The sequence below is a fragment of the Hyalella azteca genome, unplaced genomic scaffold (genome assembly GCF_000764305.2).
Source record: "Hyalella azteca isolate HAZT.00-mixed unplaced genomic scaffold, Hazt_2.0.2 contig1382, whole genome shotgun sequence".
NCBI classification, from domain to species: Eukaryota; Metazoa; Arthropoda; class Malacostraca; order Amphipoda; family Hyalellidae; genus Hyalella; species Hyalella azteca.
Genome location: NW_025931701.1, coordinates 194,978 through 222,517, shown reverse-complemented (window position 1 = coordinate 222,517; position 27,540 = coordinate 194,978). Strand labels below are relative to the sequence as shown.

General features: G+C 39.3%; 1 protein-coding gene across 3 annotated transcripts in view; it reads right to left on the bottom strand.

The window, feature by feature from the left end:
• LOC108670911 (orphan steroid hormone receptor 2) overlaps positions 1 to 26,882 on the bottom strand; it is a 79,971-nt gene extending 53,089 nt beyond the window's left edge. For all 3 annotated transcript variants that reach the window (XM_018158407.2, XM_018158408.2, XM_018158409.2), the window contains exons 1-2: positions 26,556 to 26,882; positions 16,754 to 16,803 (exon numbers count right to left, since the gene is read on the bottom strand). In XM_018158407.2, the coding sequence (XP_018013896.1) occupies positions 16,754 to 16,763 (10 nt within the window). In that variant the 5' untranslated portion in view covers positions 16,764 to 16,803; positions 26,556 to 26,882. The remainder of the gene's footprint in view (positions 1 to 16,753; positions 16,804 to 26,555) is intronic.
• Between the last annotated feature and the right edge of the window lie 658 nt (positions 26,883 to 27,540).

The window sequence follows — 27,540 nt, the reverse complement described above, 5'->3', positions numbered from 1 at the left end:
GGTTAATTACCGAGAATTGAGAGAAAATACTGATGATGAGGATAATTTACGATAAAATTATATATTCTCTCCTGTCATGATCAATAAAGTTTAATCGAATTCTTATTTCAGTTTTAAAACACAATACGCTTCGAATCGATTAATGAGTAATATAAAATTGTTTTAAATAAAATTAAAATTATTCCATGTTACAACGAAGCGCATCAGGCTGAAAATCACAGATGGTCGTAAGTAAAACGTAACATTAATAAATAAATATAATTAAATTCAATCTAACTTGAAAAACGTTCGAGAACCATCTCCACGGCGACAAAAAATAATAATGATGCATTGTACAAGATTGATGACCAAAGTAACGTGAATGAGTGGAGATGTAAGAAGCTTAGCACTTGCAGAAGCGCCGGCTGAGCCGGCCAGTGACCTCACATGACCTCAGGGGAGGAGAGGGAGGGTAGAGACGGGGACACGAGCGGGGAGAGAGAGGCCCAGATACGCAATCGCTGAGGAATACGCGTGAGCAACTCTAGTGAACACATACGTATGAACAACACCAGTGAACCCATACGTATGAAATATGAATAATACCAGTGAACACATACGTATGAACAGCACCAGTGAACATATACGTATGAACAACACGCATGAACAACACCAGTGAACATATACGAATGAACAACATCAGTGAAGTAAGAGGTCATCTCAACACAGAGGTAAATGAGAACAACACGATGTATAGATATAAATTAAGCCTTGGCAGATGTTTATACAAGATTGAAAATGAATGATTGTAATTCAAAAAGCTAACGTGATTGGCGCACGAAATGTATATTTTAAAAATTCAAACCTAGCCATGTAAAATTCACATTTCAATCAATCTGAAACTTATTTTATGCTAGAAATTTTTTCAACGAAATATATACTATAATATAGTATATACTATCTATATGCTATGATATAATATTGACTAACTTCTCAATTTTAAATCCTTACAGAAAAATTACAACCAAACGCTTAAAGATCATATATCTACCAACTGTTAAACTACTACGCATTTACCGACTATAGGCAAGACGATGCAAAATGAAAGCAAAAACCATACAATTCCATTCTTTAGATAAAATTAGAATTTAGAACAAATCATGAAACAGAATACAACATGTAAACGAGATACACTTTCTTATTCACACAGAAAAGATAGCAAACCGAGGAAAATTCTAAACTTTGTGAATGCTCACAATAAAAACAACGCAGATATGCAGTGGCAGAGTGAGTGATGTAAGTAGCAGTGAGCAGCAGCAGTGTGCAGCAGTGCTTAGCTGCAGCTGCTGCTGCATGTAGCCGTGAGCAGCAGCAGTGTAAAGCAGTGCTCAGCTGCAGCTACTGCTGCTGCATGTAGCCGTGAGCAGCAGCAGCAGCAGAGGTTGTCATGGCAACCCAGTAAAGGTGATCGACGCGCGTTGGGATGGGCAGGGGAGGCTTACAAGGCGATGCAAAAATATTGATGAATAAATAACAACTCTTGGTGTCACGTAATACTAACGACCCAGCAGACTATGAGGAAAATAAGTCATGAATAAATTCAATACCTAATTTACGTGTAGAAATCTGTACTCGTTCATTTTAACAAAATATAATGAACACTCCAACGCATACAAGGCTTTTAATCACGTATTAAAACAAAAAAAAACGCATGGCCTCAAAAAATGAGCGATCGAGTGGTAAACATAATTTAATGAAGTAAGACGTGTACACATAATATAAAATAAATGCGCTCCCCGATAATTTTCATTACCTCAGAACTTTACCTCTTTAGAACTCGACCCTCACAATTTCTAATAATATTTTTGTATGTATGTTTAAAAAGTGAAAAATGTTTGCTGGAAATGGAATAAGTTGTCCCACGCTCCCTCCACCTCCTTCCAGAGGAGTCCTCAGCGACCCACATACAGCGGAGCTGGGGATGCAAGGGGACGGATGACGCCGAGCTACAACAAATATTATTCGCACGTTATACAATATACATTAATACTCCACTAACAGCGCAAGGGGCCATACTTTCAAAACTCGCTAAGTGAACGTAAGTACTTACGCTCTATTTTCTTGTCTATGATTGGTGGATTTCGCTTGAAAGGCTGTCAATGATTGGCTGATGAACTCAAGATCTCTTAACTTTTTTTTAAATTATGGCGTCATGTCAGTAAAGCTTGCAGGTCTTGTGTGAATTATTAAAAGACAACAGAGCAGGCTTTCCCTTCCCCTGCATCATTGCATGGGCTGGGAATCACGCTGAAAGATTTTGCTTCAAGGCAGGTAAATGATAAGCTCGTTCACTTTGGCACCAACAAGTTGCATTAAAAAATACCTAGCTGCTCTAGGTGGTCGCTTGGTATTGGTATTAAATAGGTGCTCTCTTTACGCTAACTTGATAACCAGTTTACTAAAGCACGAAATATGAGAATTAAATCACTATAAAATAGAATTCTGAAAGTAATTCTGGGAATAGTTTGCCGATGCGTCAACTTTCTTTTAAAGACGCAGTGATCTTCACGTGGAGATTTATGATCGGTGGATGCGGATAGTTGGATACGAAAGTTCCACGGACGAAAGAGGCTGAGGCAACTATATAATAATTCAGTGTACGGCAGAAGTAGAGAAAAAAAGTGACTAGAGACTCACTTAGATTGTCCAGATAACTGAAAGAAATATTTCAGGCGACAAAAAAGTTACAAACGTACTCTAATAAATAATCACCGCTGAATACGCCATTAATAAAGTTTCCAACAGAATAAAAATCTTGTACGAGACAACTAAAGTTGTTTTCATATATATCGCTAGATTCCGGTAGTCACACGCCTTTGAATTTAAAGGTTGAAACCTCATTATCTTCTTCCTTACAGACGGTGTACTATTTTGTGCATCCCATCTAAGGTCATAAACAACTTCAATGCGACAAATGCATCAAAATATACTTTTTCTTTTTGTGTTCTATTTCATTCAAAAATTGTCTCATACACAGGCAGCAAGCAAGAATAATGAAGTTAAAAAATCAATACAATATTTTCCGGGAATTGCATTTATTGATAGACTAACACGCAGTAGACTAAAAATTAATAAAAAACAACATAATATTTTGACACGGCATGCAAATTGACTGGAAAATCTGTGCGCCAGGTTTGGAACCGAAAATATTAGAAAGATCCTACTTGCGAACCTAGAGTTTACTTTTGGTCGGACAGCGCACTTCGAATTTTGGGCAACGCCCTGAGGCAAGCCGGCTAAAAATAGGTCAGCTTCCACCCCGATGTGGAGCAACTTTCAATGGGTGGCTCAAGCTTTGTGTTAGCAATGGAGGCTCCGCACATTTAGGAAGCGAAACACGAATGAAAACACCCACGTACCGAAGCGAACACTGCGCTTGAACAATGTAAGCATAATAGTTCAAGGAACAACCGGAACTTTAAAAACATCGAGCAATTAATCATTCAAACGAAAGGTAGCCGATAAATTTTGTACAATGTTTTTTCAAACAGAATTGGGTTAGTTAGTGCGATGAGACAAACAAGTAAATTTTATTTTTCTCCTCATTATTGAACTTTGTTCTGGTGAGATATTTGTTCCTTTTACACCACGTAGACGAAATTTTGATACGTCATCTAAAATACAGAATAGAGGTGTGCACTATGTGCAGCAATGAGGATGTCAAAGTTCATCATGTATTCACCTAATTACTAAGTCATTACAAAGACCAATTTGCTTCAGATAAACTGATAATGGCAAAGCCAGAGGATCGAAATTTCCCACAAGAAATATTTTACAAAAATATTTCCGCTCAAGAATCAAGCCATTAAGTCAGTATTTCCCGAAAATAGTGTGCAGCGAAATGGGTAGGAGGTTCACTAATCCTAGGATTTGCACCGCACACCACAGTACCAACGTCGCGAAGGCACGTCGGAGAAGAAGTCTAACAAGGGAGGCATTTCTATAAGAAGCGTCTGGCTGAGTCTCCAATGACAATGCACGACTGTTGCTGGTAACTTTGCCCGCAGTACCCAAGCCCTGCCCCACCCATGACCACGGCAGCATAGGCCTACCTAGGCCGCCTTTCTTTGATCCTCTTCCCTTTTCAACAGCGCACTGTAGCAACAGACGCAAGCAGCGGCGGCAGCAGCAGCAGCGAGCGGTAACTTTCGCCCAAAGCATATCGGTCAATGAATGGAAAGGAGGCGAGGGAGAGAGGGCAGTGAGAACTGCGTTGGAAGCTTGGATAAAGTAAGCTATAAAAAGTCTAAGAATGAAGTGCAAAAATGCAATGTGACACAAGCTGGAGCGATGTGAAGAAGTAAACCAAGAACAGCAAGCTAACATAAGACGACGAAGGGGGAGAAGAAAGGTCCCAAGAGCGGAAAAGAACGAAAGGTACGCGTTTAGAGCATAGCTGCTGCACATCTTGCCACCCTTCCCAGATCCAAGCTGGCAAGAATGTCCAAGCAGAACTAACAGCAGTGTAGGAGTCACATGGATGAGCATCACCATTCCAGAACTAAATTGACAATAAAAACCTGTCATTCAAGTGGGGAAAGACGGATCAGGGCGTCTACCTTGGAAGTATTGGTAACTCCTCATTCTAGAATCTGGAGTCTAGACATACGCGTGATGCCGGAAAAAAGGCACCAAAAATTAACAAATTTGAATTGAGTAGACTAAATAAGCATGCACGAACCTCAGATTAGAAGTTAGTGTCGAGCTTTCCACATGAATTTTGAATTTCATGTATTCCAAATAACACACAATCGTTTTTTCGCTAATCGATTTATGGCACCGCCCACACTCAGTAAGCTTTCTGAGTAATAGCTTCGTAAGAAATAACCATAAGTTAGTGCTAGCACCAGTGACCACAAGTTCCGTGCTGACCACAAGCGAAACGGTCACATAGACGGATCAGCGAAGTAAAATAAAACGGAACCAATAAGCTGGCCGGTCAACCGCTAGTTGGGACCTGGCACGGCCTTAGCTCTACGCTAACGAACTACCCGGCCGGGCAAGAGTTGGAATGAATGAAGCCACAGCAGTCTGAGCTGCGTAATTAGGTTGCCTTGTCTCGCCCAACCCACGGAGAAGCGGTCCACGCAAAAACTACACTAATTATACTCAAGCAACAGAAAGTTGATCATCGGAAGAACAGCTGGGAATGCTATCACAAGTATATGGAGAGAAGGTGCGATTTTTTTGGAAAGTACCCTTTTCATGTTTCTGGTAAGAAACCCGTAGATGACCATGATGTTGAGAGATAAATAATATAATTAGCGGTTTATTATTAACGATGAGAAAATTTTCTAATATGCGACACTGAACTGCTCGAAAAATTATTGCCATTGTATACTACCACGTTTAACACATAAATGGCAAAATTTTTCCAATAATATGAGAGTAATATAACTTTTGGGGCGAAGTGAAGAATGATGGAGTGAGGAAGAGGGAGCGATGGGGAGAAGAGAGGTGATGCAAGCCAAGCGACTGAGAATAACCACCACAGAGGAGCCTGACGATGACGCAAACACTGCCCTTTGTCCTGGGCTCTCGATTAGCACTGCGTACGTAGGTCGCACAGCAGCGCCATGCACAGCGCTAGTTAGGTACACAGCACGACGTACGTAGGTCGCACAGCAGCGCCATGCACAGCACGACGTATGTAGGTGGCTCGACAGCGAGATGCACTGCCCTAGTTACGTACACAGCACGACGTATGTAGGTGGCTCGACAGCGAGATGCACAGCACTAGTTACGTACACAGCACGACGTATGTAGGTCGCACAGCAGCGCCATGCACAGCACGACGTATGTAGGTGGCTCGACAGCGAGATGCATAGCACTAGTTACGTACACAGCACGACGTATGTAGGTGGCTCGACAGCGAGATGCACAGCACTAGTTACGTACACAGCACGACGCACGTAGGATGCACAGCAGCGCCATGCACAGCACTAGTTAGAGTAAACACCACGACGCTAGTAGATGGCACGACAGTGAAATGCACAGTAATTGCTACACCACACACAAAATACGCAATTGCGCATATAGTGCGATAAAACTAACAATACGGCCTGTTATAAAATATCGATGAGATGCGATAGTCAGTAGAACTTAATGCGAAACATAATTCGAACAAGAAATCTGAAAGCACTATCATGCGATGAGAGTCGAAATCATAGTAAAATGTTATAATAATTAATGTTAAAATAGAATTTCAAACCGAAAACATTTCGTTTGTAGGACATTACTGCAGGCTTAGCGAGCGATACATTTCTTAATCTTTCGCAAGGCGATGAAAATTTAAATTATTATGTTACTAACTCAATGACAATTTTGATCGTGAGGCTAACACTACGAAATTTTTCGAGGAATCTTCAAGTTGCTGGAATATTGCTTCTAATATAGAAGGTACTAGAGGTGGTCAAGGACAAAACGTATTCAATTTTTATCATGTAATCGCGAAAGTGAAATGCAACCGAATGTCACTAGGCAAACGAGGCCGTGTAGACTGTAGAAGCTTTTGAATTACAGACCAGTGCTATAAGAAAGGCCATTGGGCATCACTCGCTCGTCTTCCTGACCCATTTAAGAACGCAGACTAGTACGTACCTGCTGCTCGTACACCAACTTATCGCGCTAAAGCAACGAAGTGATAAGATTGTACCAAGAGCTGACCTACAATTACCCTGACGAGTGACGGAACTCGACACAGAGCTGCACGATGTCTATTTCATGGAAGCATCATTGCACGCGGACCGATCCATCTATAATCGAACGTTTCACGTTTACGCCAAATTTTATGAGTGACGCTTTGCTGAACAGAAGATCAAATTTCTTAAGTACTTAAAACACCAGCTTATGACAGCGATAACGACCAGAATGTTAACAACCAAAGAATCGAATTGAACTATGGACTTACTACAAGGCAGAATCAGTTCTGAAACCGCTAGTTGAGTGACAAAAAATTAAAAGTAGTGTTTGCAAACTTGACGAGAATAATAAAATATATACTTTTTTGCTAATTCAGATGCGAGAACAGCTATTTCAATTACTGTTAAAGCTATAAAGGCTTAATTTCTAGCTAATTTTGCATTAAATAATGATGAAAATATAATATTAGTGGTAAAGCTAATAGACAAGCTATAAGAACTCACAAATAAGTTCTCAAACTGTATTCGCGGTCCTTTCGATAGGCATGTGAACACTTTTTTTCAATCATAGACGATTTTTAAGATTTAATTTTTACTAAAGCAAAATGTTAGTAGCCTACCAGAAGCTAATCATTCTAAGATTTGCTACTTTTGTCACATGCCGCCTTCTTGGTGCCATTGGCCCTCAGTTGAATGCAATCAGTACACCTACTAAATACATTATTATATAATAGAGCATTCAATAAGCTATCTTATAATATAATAGAGCATTCATATAAATTATAACCCCTACATAATTTGCAGCTAACATGTAAATTAGTCGACACTGAGTTGAAATTAAGATTGATAAAAGCTATCCACTCATCAGCTGATGCTTTCAAACTGGGAGGAAACGAACTTACATGGTTGAACTAGTATAAGGTTGACCCATCAGAAGCCCATTTTTGCGAAAGAAGTTCGTTGTTAGCCTGTGACGTCACTGATCTCAGTGACGTCACAGGTAGTAACCAATCACCAAAATGCGATCAAACCAGTCAACTGGGAATGACGGGTTTGTCTACGTTTCTCGATCTACGTGACGTAACAAGAAAGCTGAACTGAAAGACGGAACTTTTCGTGGGTCAACCTTATATAGTTCAACCATGCGAACATAGGCCTGATTTAAAAAATTTATCCGAACCACGGATGTTGCATTTCACGCCTCACATTTCCTGATTCATTTCAGAAATGAGTGTTATTCATCAGAAATATTTACCATCAAATTTTCATTTGTGAGGATTTGACCTTTGAAGTCATGTCCTCAGGGTCGTGCGAGCATTGGAAAAGCCACCTCTTGGTGACCTGGGCTGTTAGTCGCTATCGCAGATAACGCGACCTGACGACCAGCAAACTTCACTCCTTATCGCAACCGACAACCATCCGATGAAGTCGACCCCAAGGTTTAGGCCTCGCCACACGTAGCACGAGTTACTTACTAAAATTCATTTTAAAAATCAGGAAGCAAATACGTAATAAGTATGATGATAATTTAATCATCCATCACCAGAAACAAAGTCGAATTTGTGTCCTGGAGAATTGGGTTGTCTAAGTACAAAATGAAGGTAAATTTTCATATGCAGTTCCATATTGAAAATTGATTTATGCATGATAGGAGACTGTCAATGTTATTGTATTCGTCACGGTGATATATGGTTCCGAACCTGTTTTCTAATAAAACGAAGTTTGGCTCAATGCGGAACTCAATTCTATATTAAGTCCTAAGAAGCTATCAAACGTATCGTAGAAATGAAGTTACATGGGAATAAATTTTGTAGAGAGAAGACTGGGAGCGGGCGAACGCACTTATCAGAAGAGCAAGTGGAGCTACGCGCTTCTCATTTCCTATCCAAGTGACCTCAACATAAGTCTATCTGGCAGGGGTTACAGTACCTCCGAGGACAGAGTGTGGAGAGGGGATGAGAGAGGAACTCGTGTAATCTGCGGGCGCTTGGCAAGTCTACACACAATAAGAGGACTGTGACACGGCGTTCCCTGATGTACAACGCTACCTCTGTTTACAAGCTATGGCCGTTTCAAACATCCGTCTGAGTATGAATGGTCGAGCAGGTACCTTTCAGGACAGATAGCCTCAGAAAAATATTATAATATTCTCTTGTAATTATAATATTCTCTTTTAATTTGATAAATTTGCCTGCGATCTTGACCAGCGTATTTCGATCTTGACCAGCGCCGAGTCGACGGGTGTCACCACACAAGAAATAATTTGCTGACACACCCAACGAGATCTCAGCAGAAGCAGAGGCGCCACAAAGAGAACGACTTGTGCGAAGTCGACCGCACCTAAAAGGCCGCGTGTAAACCGTACGAAATCTCAGAGGATTTTGTACCAAATCGCCACCTACAAGATAGACCTTGCGGTGCCCAATACAGGTTAATAGTTTCATCAAAATTTGAAATAGTAGTCTGTTATTGACGAGAGAACAGTCGCCAACCAGTAATTCAGTGTGATTCAGGTAAACTTCCTGTTCTGTATTTAGCGTCAAACAGCCAAATGTTGTAAGAAAAGGGCGGGAATTTTTTCAAATGAAAAGCAAGGTCATGAAGTTTTGTGTCCCGCCTAATCAGTTGCCACTATGCATTGGACAAGTGAGCAGCGTGCATTTGCTGTCGAAGCGTACTTTCCTAATAGCCGTTTTGCAGTTTTCTCCGTCTGAGATAACATTTTGCAGAGCGCCTATACTCCTTGAGAAATGACTTTCAATAGCCGGCCCAATCCCCGAGTTGGCTTGAGTTATGTTTTTATCTTAAATCATTGTTTACAATGACTGTTCAAAGACCCTACCTCATTTAATGAACAACATATGCTAAAACATCACCAAGCCCGTCAACATGCTTCAGCGACTTGAACGGAACTTCAAAAATCGACCAACTGATTGCATTGACCATGGAGGACTTCATTTGTCGGATGTCATCTTCAAAACAAAGTGATACAAAAATTCAGGCAATGTCTTATTCAATAAAATTAAAATTGTGATGAAATTCTTTTTTGTGAAGCTTTCAAATAGGTTAGTTTCCGCGAATCACTCTGTATTACATTCGTTGCCATTGTCATTTACAAATTACGCAATAAATTCACCATACCAAACGTTTTACACTTGATTGAGAAGTAATTATTCAGGAATAAATGCCAAGAAATAAGTTTGAAATAAGATCACAGCGCAGTATTTATGACTGGAATACTGCGTGCATATTTGCTTTGACGGACAGACTGCAGACCCAGACTGCTGACGTCGCAGTAAGCAAGGGCAAAGGTACAGGCAGGTTGATGCTATCGTCTGTGACGTGGACCAAGTAGCAACTCTGCATTCAAGGACGGTTGGAACCGCGAAACCGGATATGCGGTTCGCTATCACGCAGTAATACGCGTTCCTATATCATGACCGCCGCGCTTGAAGGATTTCCTATTCTCAACACCAGGTACAGGACTTGAAGCATAACTGCATATCTTAGATCGTTGGTACGTATTGACAATTTACATCCGTAAAAATGGCACTGCCAGAGCGCAAAATTACAACTATTATCTACAAGCTCTATTTTGCTAAATGCTATGTTAAGAGATAGCGAATAGTTGCATACAAAGCCGTTGCACGTCGGTCAGTGAATCCAGGTACTATTGCAACAAGTTGTTTTAGGTTTCAGTAACATTGAACAGCATCAATCAAGAAGAAGGTTGTTCGATGATGGAGAGCAAGCAAATGGAGATTAAGAGTGAACTTCCTGCGGCCAGGGCAGCCATAGCATGCGGCATGTGTGCGTCGGTCGCGCCACATGGCACTGCTAAAAATGTCCTGGTGGGAGCCAAGTGGGAGAGCGGGCAACAAAACGGAAGACTGGCGCAAGTTTCAACAGAACCGAGCTTAGGGTTCGACGAAGCAGAGCAGGGGGAACAGAGTGAGCTTTCAGAGAACATGCACGGGTAAGCGAGGTCGATGGGGATAAAAAAGATGAGAGCGTTGAGAAAGTTTACCTCGAGCGCTAAAAATTAGTTTGATTACGGGAAAATTTTAAGGAGTGAAGCTAAAAACTTATTTTTTTTCTTCGTTTTTGTTTCTTCGCTTATTCATATTTCTACACATGATCTAAAAATCTAGCACTTGGAATCACCGAATTTAAAAAGTAAATATTTTCATCAGTGAAAACTGTAATTAATCAAATAATCGCCAAGGTAGAAATGCACCACCGTTAATGAGTCGTGAATACCAGATCTTGTCCGTCCACCCATAGTAGCAAAAAGATGCTGACATCGAGAGCATCACCAAGTACGTAAAAGAATCGCTCCCAATTCAAGGAAATGATGTACACCAGGAAGTGTTGGTAGATGTTATCATTAAGCAGGCAAGCCCACGAGGATGCACGACATGAATACATATTGTAGATTGCGAAACGCATTAGAAATAAATCTAATAACTCAAAATCACTGTAATATCTGGTAATGCTCTTAAATTGATCGCTCATAACAGAGGAATGGGTCAAAGCCTTAATCGCTTTTTGAAATTTGAAGAAAATGTAACCGTGTCTCATGTATCATTTTTCGAAAAAGGCATATTGGGAATGAATGAAGAAAATACTATTTACAGCACCCAAAACTGTTCTGTCCAAAGTACAAAAAAATAATAATAACCCCTTTGTCATAATTCGACTCGACAAAAAGATGAACTAAAAAATTGGTAGCTCAGCATCAAACAAACAAACGGGACAAACTCGGTATAGGAAAGGCTCTTCAAACGTGTTCGAACCGACTGACCGCTATGAGCCTCTTTACAGCATACCTAAAATCGCTGGCCTATGTGTTTTTTGCTTCACCACCTCGACTAACAACGATCAGCTTCGTTAACAACATCAACCAGCCATTTTTATGATTGTTAGTGATCAAATATGCCTATTGTGACCATTATAAGCGGCATTATGGGGAGAACAGCACAACCTATTGTGTTCTTCATCGCCAGTGGCCCTTTCCAAGTTCCCCTTGAACATCTCACTCCGGACAGATGCCGCATTGTCCATATCTATTTTTTGAAGCTTCCTATCTCTTCAACTGACCATTGTCCACGTACATGGAATTTGCTCCAATTCTTTCCACGACACAAACTGACATTCAGTTTTATATCTAAAGCGCAACCGATGCAATTATTTCAAGTCAGACGAAAGATGAGAAGACAGCACTAAATAGATTCCTATGATAAAAATGGATGTAAAAACACTTCTTACAGACACATGGTCACAAGAGTACAATTGCAACACAAATATGGAAAGGTAATGCCTGTTGATTGAATTTGCTTTATTGTATATAGGTTGGGATATAGGAATAGACATTAAATGAAACGAATACACACATTTTTAAAACGAATAATGAACCAGAAGTCGTCATTGAATAGAATGATCAGCCGAGTATTGGAAGCTGAATAAAAATATTCAAAATGACCTCGAACTGCACCTACCTAACAGTAACCTCCTAAATAGTGAACAAAGTCACCAAATTATACACCATAAATGTTTGACAATAGACCTAAAACGTAAGACCTAAGCATTATGATAAATAAGAACGAGGTCAGGAGATGTTAAAGTTTTGCTTGTGGAATATTCAGCAGCAGAAAAATTAATGAAATCAAAGACATTCATTATTTAAAATGATTATTTTAAAGAGCCGTACCATTAAATTGGCTGAGATACCATGAAAACAAACGTTTACTTATTTGGCTCATATTTATGAGCACAGATGCAATGCGAGGCAGGAGCTAATGTACAAGACAGAGCGGGACGCCTAAATATCGGAAGCGTGGCGATAGCGGCAGCCTTGAAAGCTCAAGCGGAGCTCCTGTTCTTTTGTCGGACGACGCTAATTTCAAGATTAATTTTCGCGTTCACTAGCAGCCAGATGATATATTATGCTTCAATCAGCTAAAACTATATGGCTCAAAATATTTTATTAAGGTCTGCTTTTATTGAATGTGCACGCAAATTTAATTTTCGGGTTTCATACCAATTATTTTGTAACAACTAAAGTTATGCTACTTCAAACTTGGCAAACCCACACGAATGGATTAAAAGTGATATAAAAATGAGAATATTTTGTAGTCCTTTGATATGAAAGCTTGATGTTATATATATCAGGTCGTTGTGTAGGACACCGTTTGTCTAGTAAAAGTGTCAATGGAAAATATGGATGACTTTGAAAAGAATCGGTAACCTAACGACGATTCTTTCGTAACTTATTACAATTTTTGAAAGTGGATAGTAAATTTGTAAGAATGCTCGTGAGAAAAATCTTTCTAAAAAGGATGGAAAGTAGCGCGTCTGAATGACGAAAACTAACAATACCCAACGTCATTAAACTAAACGATGTGTACGGATACAAGACTTGACTTGCAGGACACGAAAATTATTTTGACAAGAGAAGACAATCATGTTTCGAGGTCCAGTTGGACAGATGATACTGATATGCAATAAATGAAACCAATTACTGGCAGGTCGCTCGAAGCCAATCGGGCTCAACGACCCATTAAGGAAAGGTTATTTTTCGTCACTTGCTGCAAGGTTACTCAAGAATAACCTCTTCTGTGATGTAAAAAATGGTAATGTCGTTTTATGTAAAGGAAAAAAGTTCAAAATAGATATATAGGCATAGTTAGAGTTTTAGTAAGGCCACTAGAGAATTAATGAAATTTACAAACATGCTGCGGAGATTAACAAGCGGACTCAGCACGTATGTTCTGTAAATGGTTACTCCACGCCGTGTATTGCAAAAGAGGAAGCAAGGAGGCCGATCCAGTCAAATCTGCTTCATAAACTCGATTGTTCATAAGAAAGAAGAAAAAAAAAGTTGACAAGAGATACATGATAGTTAAGAGCTCGCAAGATGCGCCTCATGCGGCGTAAGGAGGGCGCATGCTGCAGCATATTACATGAGCACAGCAAACCAGGAAGAGGAAATTATACACTAGGTGACCTCACTACAGGGCACACAGCTAACTGACCTAACATGCACGTGCACTCGATACATTAAACACTGGCAAATGATCTTGCTCAGTGCTGCAGGCGGTAACCACGAAAACGACTTTTTAATTAGGAAATGCATTCATTGTGTATTAAGTTTCGTCCTATTCAAGGAGATTGCATTGAATGCCCTTGAAAGTGATCATTTCTGGACAACTGGACAACTGATATCTTTCAAAGTTGAATAAAATCGTCGAGTGATTGATCAAAAGACGTTAGTTAGCACATTGCACACTTAATTGTTCCTACTTTAGTATCTGTCTGACAAAGTTTGGTTATATCAATGGTCTACAGAATCATGATACGCTAACGAATGTTTTTGTTTGTTTCTAGTTGATCAAATCATTAAGTGGCTACGGCTGTGACTCGCTTTACATCTGCTTTAATTCCGGCTATTCGAGCACCGCAATCATCCAGCTTCATCAAGAACATGACCGCACGCGGTGAAGGCAAATGCCGCGCTCGGTCGCTCGCATTCATCAATACCACAATAGACTCGACAGATCTAAACAATTATCCTATCTACAAGCTTGCATGTTGTACGTTAGCAAAGATGCGTCCGATCGATTTAAACAAAATCATATTTCAGATGATAAATGTCTGCATGAAAATGAAATATTGAAACACGTTCAATTTTAAAGTTATCTCGGCGTTTATTATCTTCTCATCTTTATACAAGGAATGAACAGATTCAAGCTAAAATAAATGAAAATCAAAAATTGTAAGCGCAAAGAAAATTTCTGGTGCCTAATCTATTTGAAACCACACTTAAACAATGAAAGGGAAAATATGAAGTCAAGATGGGACTTCGAGGCTTAACTTTTTTCAACCATCATGGATATCTTCCTCTACACCAAACGAAGATGAAACACACATGGAAACCAATAGCTTGATAGCATTGCAGAAGCGTGCATGTCCTGAACGCGAATACCGCGAATAAATAGCGAATGTTACGTCAAGCGCTGGCGATATAAGTAATAAACGATCAAAATGATGCCAACCTTTGAGTTCGTAGATCTTTTTTCGATTTCCCTCCGATTGAGGCCGGGTCAATCATAAAGGCAGCGCGTACAAAGGTGAAGGCTCAGGAATTTCAACGGTTTTCGGAAACTTGTGCGAATAAATAGAAAGAGAAGAGAAAAGAGACCAGATGTACCGCGGTGGGGAAAATAAAGCGCCCAACTCGGGTAACCCTTCTGATAGATAGGATAGGAATTAATCCTATTCAACTGCAAGAAATTAACCTTTATTGCAGAGTTTGAAAAATCTAAATGTCAAATAAAAATTGTGCATTACTAATTAATTTTTTCAAGCAGGTTTCATTGAAGACCAGAGAATTTGTTTTATTCGCAATTTTCTTATTAGTTTTTTCAATATATCGAACAATGTGTACATTACTAATTAATTGTATACTTGTTTAAGAACGTCAATCTTTACCGACTTACAATCGGGAATTCCCGTGTACATCGCACGAAATTTGTATAGAAACAATTGACTACATCGTCAAACTAGAATGTTGTGTTGACTAGTAGAGAATGTATCTCTACTAGTTTAGTAATCGAAGAAGTGCACATAAGAAGTAATAAAAAGTGCACATAAGTGGTAGTGCTCAGTTCAAGAACTCAGGATCTCAATTAGCATTATATTTATCATTGTCTATTGCATTCATAAAACAAAAAATGCAACGAAATACTAAAATTATGGCAGGCCCAGTTTCCAGTCGCGTTTGTGTGGGAAGACAGCGAATCAAAATATCCATCCGACCAATAAAACCAGACTTATTATTTCCATCAGATAATATCTTATAATGTAAGAGAATGTTTCACGAAATTTTGGCCAATAATTTTTCAGATCATTCCATGCCTTTTAATTGGAGCAACATGAGCGGTAATATTTTCAGGAAGCAGTTCACTGTGAATTAGCGGAGCCGCGCGTGCATTAGGACAGGACCAAGTTCCAAGTTCTCACAGGACTGAAGCAGAACTCCGGTACAAAAGGAACCAGGTTCGATTTTGCTATCAGGCATTATCTCGTGTGTTTTTAAAGTGAGACACGGGGTGGCCTTTCTGTGGCTCTAGTGATCCATAAGGGGTCTGAGAACGCCATACAAAGACAGGCCTGTGTTCTGCCCAGACCACCGAACTTACCCTTCGATCCACAGAAATATGTGAACTCATTCTGGGTATACAACCAGAACACCATTCGTGAAAATCATCTGAAATTGCATTGAATTTGATAGAATCAAATTTGAATATGCGATCATCCAATTCAATGAGTCTGGAATCCTCAACATTTGTGGCAACTGACGGTATTATACAGGCGTACCTACATGTGTTGAAATACTTCTTCCGAAAAACTTCTAGTAATTCTTGAATTGCACACTGACCACTGTACAACACAATTTAACTTGACAAGTTCTGCATGAATTTCATCAACATTGATTATTCACAATACCTACGTAAACACCCTCTTGAAGTGGCCGAATACGAAAGTATATTGATCGGACATTACGAGGGCCAAAGTGACAAGGAAAAGAAATTACCATAAATTTCCCAAAATTTTGAGATGCTATCTCTTCCACTTCAAAAATAGTTTATATCAGTTCTGTCACTCGTTTCTCTAGTACGCGTATAGGTCAGTCAAACGCACCATCGCATTGCACCCGTCAATGATTGAAAACAATGACAAGCTGCGAAAAAATTCTGAACGTAACGTTTAATGTAATTTTTTAAACAGTTAAATTATATTCAGCGAAAGATTTGTCTTTCAATTCAAGACTTTTTATTAAGCAAAATGAGCGTAATAAAGAAAGAGCGGACTCGTTGCTCTAAATTATCATTCAAAATAGAGGACATTTTAAGAACCAAAAAACACCAATCAACCAAAAGGAAGTAAAAAATATTCTATACAATTGCAAAATTATTCCGAGTCAACAATATACAGCACACAATTTTAAATTTTAATATTCCGAACTCTATAATATAAACAAAATCATTCAAATTTTAAAGAAGGAAGCTTACCTAATTTCATTCCAGATGATGATAGAGAATCCAGGAGAATATTTTCTTCCCTGTAGAAGAGAAGAATCATGCAGTTAGTAGAGAAGAAACCTGATATCCATAAGTTAGTTAGAAAAGTAGAAATTACACTTGAAGAGTCAGTTCGAAAAGGAAGAAACAACTCGTTTTTGTACGCAAATCTGTGACTTTTAGCGAAAACATATCAAGTTAAGTAGTAAGAGATATGTTAACTCAGCGAGTTAACTCAAGTTAACGTAAACTTAGCAGTAAAGAATGAAACAAATTATGTTCGAAAATGCTTTTCCGATTGAGTACAGCAGTAAAGAGTGAAAAAATTACGTTTGAAATTGCTCTACCAAATGAGTACAAACACCCAACGCCGAGTGTTCACCACACATGAGCTGTCAGCGGTCATGTCAGAGCCGCAAGCTCAGCTCTGGTCACGGAGCGGAGCCAATGCAAAGTTCGAACAAACCACAACAATTTTCACGGTTTAAACTTAGGGTTAGTGATATAAAGGTAAGGTCAAAAAGAACCCGGTTTTATTGGCACTTAAAAAATACACTGATCATATCAGTCAGTTTCACAAAAATTAAAAAACCTGACAAAACGCAGTAATCCCAGGCAGTTTGGCCCAGGATTTAAAGTCGCTTTTTCGAATTGGGTTTAGGCAGAACAAAAAAAATTCATGATAATAACATGTTTTTCATTCTTCTTCATTAACTTACCAATTTATTCCTAGTGCTGCGTGATTATAAACGATTCACGTATTTCTATAGTAATCTCCTTGAAGCATTTATGGAAGAAAGCTTTCAATCAAGATAAAGTTCATGTGCCTGATTTCAAGCAACACATGACATAAATTGCAAAAATTAAAGTAAAGACAAGAAAAGCTTCCGTTTAGACACTTGTATCTGCTGGATGATGGAGACTTAAGACTAAAAATTCAAGAAATATCATTCGTCTCGCAGGATATAAATTCGTCAAGAGAAAAATCCATAACTTATCGAGAAATTTTGAAATTTAAAAAATCGAATGATTGGGTTGAACATCGCATTAAATCTCATAAACGTGCGATTCCTTTATAAAAATGTGAAATTTGCGTAGGACAAACAGTGTAGATTCGGATTATTTGCTAAAAATTAAGATAAAGCCCTAGCACGCGCATTGAACTTGGCCCCCTGTCGGGAATAGACGCAAACAGAGAAATATCATATACGCAAACAAGGAAAGCTTCAACTGATGAATTTCAGTCCGATTATTTGATCATTTAGGACTCTGGTCCCTAATTGATAATGAACGCAAGCGTGATGTTACCAAGACACGTTGCATTGATGGTCAGATACACGCCACGGGATTACCCGCCACATGAGGGCAAGAGAGGGGAGGTGTGTCGGACCCGCCCCTCTCATAGTGACGCCCTAGGGCACAAAGACATGTGATCGCATGACCAACGAGGGTAACTTTCCCTTGGTAGCGTCCGTGCCCAACGGAGGGTCACACATAATGCGTACAACATGACCCTTCAAAAACGATTAAAAATCTCGGAGCAAATTCTAGCCAAAAAAATTCTCGCCATATGGCCACGGACATCCCATGAAGAATGAATTTTACCACGTTTACCGCAGTGACACATCATTTCGTGCAGGCCTACATGGCACTAATGTTCGCTAACACATTGCACTGTTCATGTTGCAAATAAATTGACAATTTCAACAATACTGACAGAAAATGTGTATAACTATGAAAGAAATGAATTTAACAAATTTTTTGAGGCTAAATGAAATTAAAATTCTTCGAAAGAATTTCAAAATTATTATGATATATATAATAATTGTAAAATTATCTATATAAACATTAGAAGCTCGAGCCAGTTCCGCAAGCACGTAGCTAAAGTACAAACCTAAACGGGTCACACGGTAAGCTCCGGCGCTCGTTTGAGATCCCCTCGAGAGCAACTCACAAAAACCACGCAAATCAATAATTAAAGCCGAGCTTATCTCTTTGTGCGAGATGTTTACAATAAAAGACCAGGCTGCCCGGGTCGCCCTCAGATTCGCCTCTGGATGCTCAAGCAATCAAAGGTCAGATGAACTGGATCGATGGCAGGAGTTGCAGCGAGTAGGGAGCCGTATGGTAGCCAGCCCATGTCGTGCTGGGTTCAAAGTTCAGCAGTAAATACACTCTTTTACGTTCACAATTTTTTTTGCTATAGTTGGGCAAATTCTCGCTTAAATTGAGTAATTGCACAATATTTGCGGGCTTAATGCGCTCTATCAATTTGCAGAACATGTTGCAATTACGCATGCGAAAATGACAGCAGACGAGTTACTAGACAATTTAAACTGATGACAACAGGTATACATATATACAGCACACAAGAAAGATAATAGGTCAGCAAAATAACAAAAAGCTGAGTTCTGAAATGCTTAGCATCGCACGCTGAACAGCGATGTCGAGACACATCGTAACAATGCAAGACGGCTGGTACAAAACGCTGATATGAATACATGAGAATAGTTTTTCAATTTTCAATTCAGCAAAACAAGTTAAAACAAAATAAAATAAACTGGGATAGGGCTGTTTAATGCCCCTACTTAAAATAAATGTATTAAAATAGAATTCTGAGGAGCCGTAATGAAGCTTTCACGATATAATTTTTTCATACACGCAGCACTATTACCGAAATTTAAGCTTCAGAAAAGAAGAGTAAAATTTAGAGAACAATATCACAAAGAGCTTTTTACGTATTTGTTATGAATGTAGAGAATACATTTACCTTGGACAGAACCACAACATTAGTGGTAAAGTTTCACGCAATTTCGACAGATAACATAACATTTCCTAATCATGTATAAAGGTTAAACCGCATTAGGCTTCACAGATATGAATTGTATGGCCTGGTCGCGTGCCGGAACAAGAGGCTGTCTTGAGAGGCACAATGAACCACATCACGGAGCTTCGTTTGGTAATGTATGCAAGCGATCGCAAACTCTGCGCGCCATTATGAGCCCACAGTTTTTTGCATGGATCAGGCACAGAAGTCTGACCTGGCGACTATATAAAAGCTTGAGTCACCCGTGCCGCTACACAAGCACCACAGATAAGTCAAATGATGCGTCCTCATTCATCGCACGGCTCACGGCTTCAAGAACCCTACCGATAATAGGCAACGTGAATATTGAGTTCAGTCTGACACCAAGATTTAAATGTGTATAATAAAGTAAATTAAAAAAAAAAAAGATTGTATCGGTGAACATCATAGTCGATCGACCCTATAACTAAAACGAATGGGATACAACTCATACGAAGAATATTGATCAGGAAGCTATTAGCTACAGGATACAATTGTACGGAACAACTGTGTGCCTTATTAAAAATGAGATATCGGCGAACCAGAGCACACATGCTTTCTAGACAGCACATGTCTCTCGAACCGGTTCCCGTACTGTCCGTTAGCGTGGGTATATGGTGCAAGACAGTATCACGTGCCTATCAGAACACAAGGATAGGGATTTTGCTTGCATGTTTAATTAAATCGTGGTTTAAAACTAATCAAAAATGAAGAAGCTATAATATCAACATGACTAAATGTATCTAGCCTTAGTCTTATTCGTTAATGCAAGCATGAGTGCTAGATTAGAGAGTGATCCACGACGCTCTCAACCCAAACAAACGCTAAAGAATTAACATTTCTCAATGTAAATCTAAACACGATTAACTTTATTGAAAACAATTGCCTGAACCTTCACTAAAAAAAAGAACTATAAATATATACAGAAAGAATATTTGTAACAACAGACTAACTTAAGCATTTTAATAGTTAGTTAATAAAGGGCAAAGGGTTACTTTTGAATTAGCATTGAGTGTAAAATAAATGCCTCGTCAACTCGTTTAATATGTAAACGAAAAAACGCGTCTATCAGTTTTTCGTATTACAATGGTCGGTCATCGCGTCCTTCTCACATACCAAAACTGAACTTCTTCATCGACATAAGACAATTTCCAGTGACCTGGGAGGAATCAGAATTTGAGCCCATGTTCAGTCACACGATTTATCAGTTGTGACTGATGAGATGCGGGCATCTAAGGAGACATGACGGGTCAACGAAAAAAACTTGCTTGCTACCTGGCTTTCCACAGCGGCGCCAGCCGCAATCACCTTACAAATTTATGACCCGTAAATAATTAAGAATTTATCTAGTACGGCAGAAATGCTAATTACTTGGCCCAAAACGTTGGTAAGAAATATGTTTTCACATATTGCATTGGTAAACATGAGACAAATTTGGACTCGGGTTTACATCGCGGCGCTATCGAGTGTCAAGCAGTAGTCAAGTCGGGAAATTATTCGATTTTCCATGAGGTAATATTTCTTTATAATTTTAAATTTACTTTAGTGTAGTGTTTTTTTATACTGCATTTAAGAACAGGTTTACTTTACGCATTATTCGAGAGATACAACAAAAAAAATTGACTATGAAATAATTACAATTTACAGGTAACAAAAGGGAAACAAAGTATGCCGGTGTTTTTATCAGACGTGTCAAGGATACCACTGACATTCTTATTCGGATTAATCTCCCGAAATAGGCCAGAGAAAAAACAATACCGATTAAATAAGAAGGAGATGTTCAATTGTTCAAGACATGCAGCTCGTATTTCACGCTTGGTCATCCTATTACTGATGTACGTAACGTCAATCTTCGAGAGGTGTCCAGGACATGTCAAATGGCACAACTGACCTATACCGAACAGTACCGACAGTATCGCACAATCCAGTCGAGAACACCTCGACTTAAAAGTGGCAAATAAGTGATCACATTTTTATACAAACGAAATTAGTATAAAGCTAAATGGAAACTAAAATGGAAACAAAACCCACCGACTCTGAACAGCACGACGCAATTTATTGCCTCCGGACATCCAAAGACTTGGCGGACACCATTTATCCGGCGATGTCTTTGGAACCATAGGCTTTTACCATCTAGGTACCTATAAATAGAATTCGTACGTAGATATATCGAAGACAGCGGGTAGCAAAACGTCAAACATTAAAACAGTAATAAACAGAATTAACTTATTTTGTGTTGAATCACCTGATCAAGAAAACAAGGATAGCCTGACCTAAGTTTGATCACGGGATGTGATTAAAAGAATGATTCAATTTTAATTGTGAAAATTAACTGCACGGCTTTTAAAAAAATTATGATAGGTAGTTGTTTTATTTAGCATGAAAGTTGAGCAACTCAGTTCAGTAGATTCGCTACGTGGTTGACGGATTGCAGCGTTTACCGAGCATCTCAATGAAGAGTTCCGTTGAGATAGCAGCAGGCTGATGTTTGGTAACCTTCGGTGAGCACAACTAAATTTGGCGCCGGCAGCAAATGCAGATAATTGCTGGCTACTCATAATACCCCATAGTTGGCTATCCCTATTTCGCTGGACCTTCTAGAAATGCAGGCAGGTTAGTAGTTCTAAGCAACACTGGTCACTGGAACCCCCTTGGTTTCTAACTCCGGGAATCGACCACGACAAAACTTGTCAATTGTGAATCGCGAACATAATTTCAAAGCTCATGAGAAACGAATTTAATGGCTAGCTGCGGGACGCATATTGTATTGCGTGCATAACATTTACCGCACTGCAATGGCAGCTTGGGAACAGCGACAGGGCGCTTGACTGGACACAATGAACAATATGGATAGATGGGAAATGCTTACTACTTTGAAATTCATTACCTTATTGAACGTTCTTTGAGGAAATTTGATTGTAAACTGTTTATTAATCAAGTAAAAAACACTTCACATATCACTTCGCTCGAGACAACACTCAATTTTTTTCAAGTAACAATATTTAAGTATAATTAAAAGATATAAATTTCACAAACTATACATCTTGTCGGAACAGGCAAATAGTTAATGATAATTGCAAAACTCATTTATCAGGATTTAAAATATATCCGTCACCTTATACTTTAGAATAACCTATTATGTATGGCAGTTTTTGTGAGCACAACTGAAATAAGGAGCCCGTATGTGCCCCTATATGGAGCAGCGCGGTGGCGGTGCAGGGGCGGCGGTGGACCACAGCTGCTCAGCGCAGTTCGTACCAGCAACGCTGCAGAGGAGCGCTCCAGACCTCCAGCTCTGGGCGGACTGGTGCAAGGTATCGAGCGTGAGGTAATTAAAAAGCTCGTACATGATTTATTAATGCTATAAATCTTATAAAAACGATGTAAATAAAAAATAAAATATTTCCATAAAACTTCTGCTTGAAAATTTAAGTACCGGTAACGAAGTTGAAAATCATAAGCTAATTCACTCTGGAAAAACACTTTCATGCCGAGAATATTTGAAATTATTCATTTACACTATTTATCAGAACGAGTCGTGGATGCGAGAGGTCGTCGAAAAATTTAACGCAGGCGTTGGTAAGATGATCTAAAAAGAAGCAACTTGTTTAATGCGTTGACAGGGTCACGAGACACGGGTTCGAAAAGCGTAAATGCCTGACCAAATGCCCATCTATTTGGCTAGTCGAGGTGTCTTTCTCGGAGTAGGGAGAAAAAGTCAAATCTAAGTAAACACAAATGTGTTAAACCTAAATCAACAAGATCTTGATGTCAGTTTAATGACAAGGAGGTCAGATTTGCCAAATTTTTGATACAAGGTCACAGGATGAGAATTTTCAAGGCGTCTAAGTTAGGACACGCGGCGAAGGAATCTGTGGGGCGAGCGAGCGAAGGCTGCGGGCAACAGCTGCAAGAGCGTCCGCCAGCAACAGCTGCAGCTGCCGTCTACAGCGCCAGCACGCCACACATAAAAAGCAAGTACGTTTATGGTACGATTATTTCCATTCGCAGCCTTCAAAGAGGCCACAATAAAACAGTAAATAGAGCAAAATGTAGCAATCAAAGTAACTGACTTTTATAAGGTCATTGACTACAACCAAATACATTTCGCAGCACAACTTGAGAGAAATTTTCTGTTAGCATTGAGTGGACCGAAGCAGCAAGTAACGGAAGGATGATGACTACGGTTTCGGAGATGTTGGCGCACTTTTCAACTCGGTTAAAACCAGTCATATCTTCCTTCGCGCGTGTTCGACCTAAAGGATAATATTTCAACCATTTAGCGTGGAACCGGAGTGCAACTTACCGAAAGCCGTGGATAATTAATTAATTACGGACACAAAAAGGAATTTTATTATGATAAATTTGACTAACGTAACAAATTAAATTACGTTTCTTCAGAGAAATGGTTCAGCATTAAATGACTCGGAGAGCACCAGTCTCATCACCCTGTGTACTTGGAACAACCAAATGCTCAGAAGATCCTGTACATCTTTTCAAACCCAGGAGGTGCGTCGTTATAGATAATCGCCGTTTGACACGGGTATTTGAAACGTCGCCTTTGGACACCATTTGGACCAAACGTTTGCTTTGATATACAGTGATGCTCTAGCTGGGGTCACGAATTACAAGAACAAATAAAATATACCTTCATATCAAGTTTATATGTTTAGAACTCGGTTAACAACAGGTGGGCTGAAAAGACGTCCTAGCTATTTTCATTACTTTGTATGTAGCCACTTTTAATTTTCTAGTAGTTTGCAGTCATTAATTAGTACGCAGCAGATGCTAAGCGTCCTGACTTCCAAACTGAAGAGGTACTAAAGAAATTAACATAATTTATACAAAAAATACGGGGCGAGATCCTTATCATCATATGCACTAAAAAGGAAAAGGCTGCGCGAAAAGCAGCGGAGATAAGCAAAGAAGCGTGGAGGGGGGATGACCAGAGCAAAATCAATTGAAGCTCGCCTTATACAGGAAAAAATCCTCGCATTGAGTGAGGTTCGTGACCTGCACCTACGCTTCCCCTGCTCACACCACAACCTGTTCTGACCTTCCCAGTGACCTGACCTCAAGGACACGCGTCCTACGTAAGCGTGAAGGGCACATCACACGCACATCTGCACCCACACACCACAGCCACAGCCGCCTTGCCTTTTCTCATCACAAGTCGGAATTAGAAATTTTCCCACACTGACTCTAGTAGAGAACTTATACTAATCACAGGTGCTGTCATGAAATACACATTGAATTAATACCTTTTATAAATGATAAAATAACTTGTTCTTCCAATCAATTGCAAGAGAACATCCTGTGAGAGGATAAAGTAAAACTTGAACCTCGTGTTGTGTATATCGTGAAAATCGGAGTTTTCTCGCGGTATCTCAAGTTGAGACTAATGTGGTTTGGGTTCAAAGATGCGGGGAAAGCAGCCAGACAAAATTACCGGAATCGATGAGTTAAATACAACATCGCCGTCCATGTTATTCCCAAGTGGTTCCGTTGGAATTTAATCGCAAAGAGACACCCTAAAAATTCTGTACAGCTTCGTTTCATTTCGCAGCAGACAAAACTACTTGAAAGAAACAGAAAGAAAAATTAGATTTATACTTGCGAGTGCCGTGGTTATGTAGCCAAAAGTAAACCACTTTCTACATCTTACCCTGAATAGTTAATAAAAACATATAAGAGAGGAAAATACCTTGATTGACATCGTACTGCAATGGTCTAATTATCAACACTTCTGAAGTTCCAGACCATGCACCGAATTCTTGTTTGCCTGACAAATGCCTCGAAAAATTTGTGTCGTAGATAGCTAGTCACTGGATTCTCTGAAGCGAAAAGCGAAAACTGAATAGCCTCTTCTACCTTGAAAATGTATGCTAAATGCCAATAATAGGATAATTAAATACGGGAAATTCTAACATAACTCTAATCAGAGGAATCTTCTACAACCATGCCATAAATGTACATAACTTTGTATACTGAACATCGTGTACATGCACTTCCTACTGCTTCTTAGCGAACCTTTGAGTAAACAGTGTGTGTTCAGGAAATCGACATGTCAGCATTCGTCTGACCAATGCCATTCACGTAACTTCATACCGTGCAGAGGTTAGGTTCAACTTAGGTTATCATGTAATGGTCAGGAGAAAAACGCCTGAATTGACTGCATAGTGCAGACATTATCGAGTTTAAGGTCATTAGAAGAGAATTTCATTGTCAAATAATAAGCACAATGGAGAGGCATCATAAAGTTTTACATAGCTGCGTTCTAACCAATTAAAAGCAACCTCCGAAAAAGTGAAGTTTACACCGGACTTTTACAACATATCTTGAGTTATTGTATGTAATAAATCGAAATTAGGATAAACGCTCGGTCAGAAAAATCTCCAAATCTATACGCGTCCACGTGAAAGATTTAAAAATCACACTTGACTGTCTCACACAGCAAAACAATTTAGGTAGCCTATACGTCGTGGTACGGGTACCACAGCAAAGATAGGTAGGTCTACCATCGAAGTCGTAACAGTATTTTCAGCCCCTAACCACAGGCACAATGTTATGAACGAGTAATGCTGCATGAATGAATAATGCTGAATGCATCAATTAATGCAGCATGAATGGGCAATCATGAATGTACAACAAATTACAAATAATATAATTATAAAAGAAGCGAAAGCAACTATTTCAATGCTGCCAATCATAAGTTTAATCTAATAGTCAATATTTTAAACACTAAACAACGCAATAATTTGAGCGGAATAGAATAACAATAAGGAATCAAGAAATTAATTAGGAGGTGGAAGTTGAAACTTAGGTAGGTAGCACTGCACGTACAACGTAAGTCACCTCTAGGTTCTACTGACCATGGAGATAGAAGCCCCAACTTGTTAGTCAACTCACCACGCTTAAAATATCACAACTGAACTCAACAAGGCTTACCTGAGCAAAGGCCTAGCGAGTAGATCTCTTGACCACGAGCGGAATTCTAATTGCCGATAGGTAAATCCCGAATTACACTTTTCCTTCTAACCTAATACAACTTATTCAGGATGACAAATCCGAGCTTAGTTTAAAGTAATAAACACGAATTCTTCTCTAAGTTGCATTTCTCACGAAGGAATCCGATTCAATAAGCTCCACAAAGTAGAAGAAAAGTAAAAGAGTTTCACAACGGCGAAGAATAACTCAGTCGAAGAAAGTAACAAAATAATGGATTTGGAGCACTGACAACACAGGAGAGAGGTAAGACGTGCGCTATCACTACGCTCTCTGTTGCATTACTGAACCTACACAGTTCAAGTGAGCCAACCTTTACCCTGACCCTCCCCATGCACTCCTCCCTCCCCGCCTCTTAACTTTACTCCTCCCCATCACTCACGAATAGAGAGACGCTACAGTTCACAGCACCAACGTTTGTCGACCGTTATCGCTGACGCAAACAAGTTCACGCAAGGAAATGTGCAATAGGTCATCCATTTCAAGTATTATAAGTGGTCACTCACGTATATCCTATAACAATGAAAAATTAATGACTAATTAATTAGTTCCTAATTCCAATGAAAAATATTCAGATTTTTCAATGCATGTAATGAGATCATCGGATCCATATAGATTATAGATAAATGAAATGTCTTTGGAATCGAAATAACTTTTTTGCCAATAACTTATGTTTCGCGTATCGCGTTTGCTGCTGCATGCGACGCACTGGAAAACCGAAAAAAATAACCGATCACCGATTGACCAGAGATGGAAAACTAAAAAAAAGCAGCTGCTTTTCTAATTGTAGTTAGACGCAGCTGCTACACTGCATCACAACTAGTATCAAAACTCAGCAGATGAGAAGTATCATGCATGTAATGTTAGTAATATCTCTTTTCCTTGCCTTCTTATCTTTTGCTCAGTGCCCGGGAAAATAATTTCTCAA